This window comes from Rattus norvegicus, chromosome 16 (genome assembly GCF_036323735.1).
Source record: "Rattus norvegicus strain BN/NHsdMcwi chromosome 16, GRCr8, whole genome shotgun sequence".
Classification (NCBI taxonomy): domain Eukaryota; kingdom Metazoa; phylum Chordata; class Mammalia; order Rodentia; family Muridae; genus Rattus; species Rattus norvegicus.
Window position 1 is genome coordinate 20,122,704 of NC_086034.1, and position 1,170 is coordinate 20,123,873.

At 34.4% G+C, this 1,170-nt stretch overlaps 1 protein-coding gene across 1 annotated transcript; it reads right to left on the reverse strand.

Annotated features, from left to right (window-relative positions):
- Window positions 1-402: 402 nt before the first annotated feature.
- LOC134482328 (elongin-C-like) lies at window positions 403-808 on the reverse strand. Its single transcript, XM_063275818.1, has one exon. The coding sequence runs from the start codon at window positions 754-756 to the stop codon at window positions 418-420; it is 339 nt and encodes a 112-aa protein (XP_063131888.1). The 5' UTR covers window positions 757-808; the 3' UTR covers window positions 403-417.
- Window positions 809-1,170: the final 362 nt, after the last annotated feature.

Consider the following 1,170-nt stretch of genomic DNA (forward strand, 5'->3'; position numbering starts at 1 on the left):
TGTGTGTATTTACTTCTTTTGGCTCTAGACTTTTTAGATGTGCTGTCAAGCTGCTGAGTATGCTCTCTCCTGTTTCTTTTGGCGGCACTCAGAGCTATGAGTTTTCCTTTTAGTACTGCTCTCACTGTGTCCTAAATGTTTGGGTGTGTTGTATCTTCATTTTCATTAAATTCTAAGAAATCTTTTTTTTTAAACTGGCATTATTTATTTATTTTTTGGCTTGTGAAACTTCCTTAATTTGTTGATGTAGCAAACAAATTTCAACTCTGCTATGCAAATGACAGAAGAAATCTGCTCAGCAATTAACTTTAGCGTTCAATTTCATAAAGGCAACATGCTATATGTGAAAAAATTACTAACTGAACTACAGGTATTAAATACTGAAAAAAATTAACAGTTTATTATAATTTATCTTATTTAACAATCTAAGAAGTTCACGGCCATCAGCAGTTCCAGTGCAATTTCAGGTGCAGTTGGGAATTCAGGAATTTCAGTGGAGCTGTTAGTATAGTGGACCTTGTAGGTAAAATACATGCACACTTTCGATAGCACATGTGAAGGGATCTCTCTAAAGTTGACCTCATTGGTTTCATTCTCCGCAAACTGACCTGGACCACTCAACATGGCCTTTATTGTTCCTGATGTTAATGCATGTTCTCTTTTTACAATAAATTCATGACCATCAGAAGATATTAATTTCACATACATGGCATCAGGGCCTTCACAGCCACCATAGGTTTTCTCCTCTCCATCCATTATGTTCTTATAAAATTCTATTTGATCCCAGAGGAAATAAATAGTTTCCTGGCGAGGCCGAGAAGCAGTCATCTAGTAACTTGCATCCGAAGGAAGTGCTAAGAAATCTTTAATTTCTATCATTAATTCTTCCTTGACCAAGTTTTCATTGAGTAGTGTGTTGTTAAACTTCAATGTATCTGAGGGCATTCTGCCATTATTGTTTTTATTGAAGACCAGCCTTTGTCCACGGTGATCTGATAGGACAAATAGAATTATTTCTATCTTCCTGTATCTATTGATGCCTATTTTTTTGACAAATTATATGGTCAATTTTCGAGGAGGTACTATGAGGTACTGAGAAGAATGTAAATCCTTTTGTTTTATTATTTAATGTTCTATAAATATTTGTTAAATCCATTTAGTATATAACTT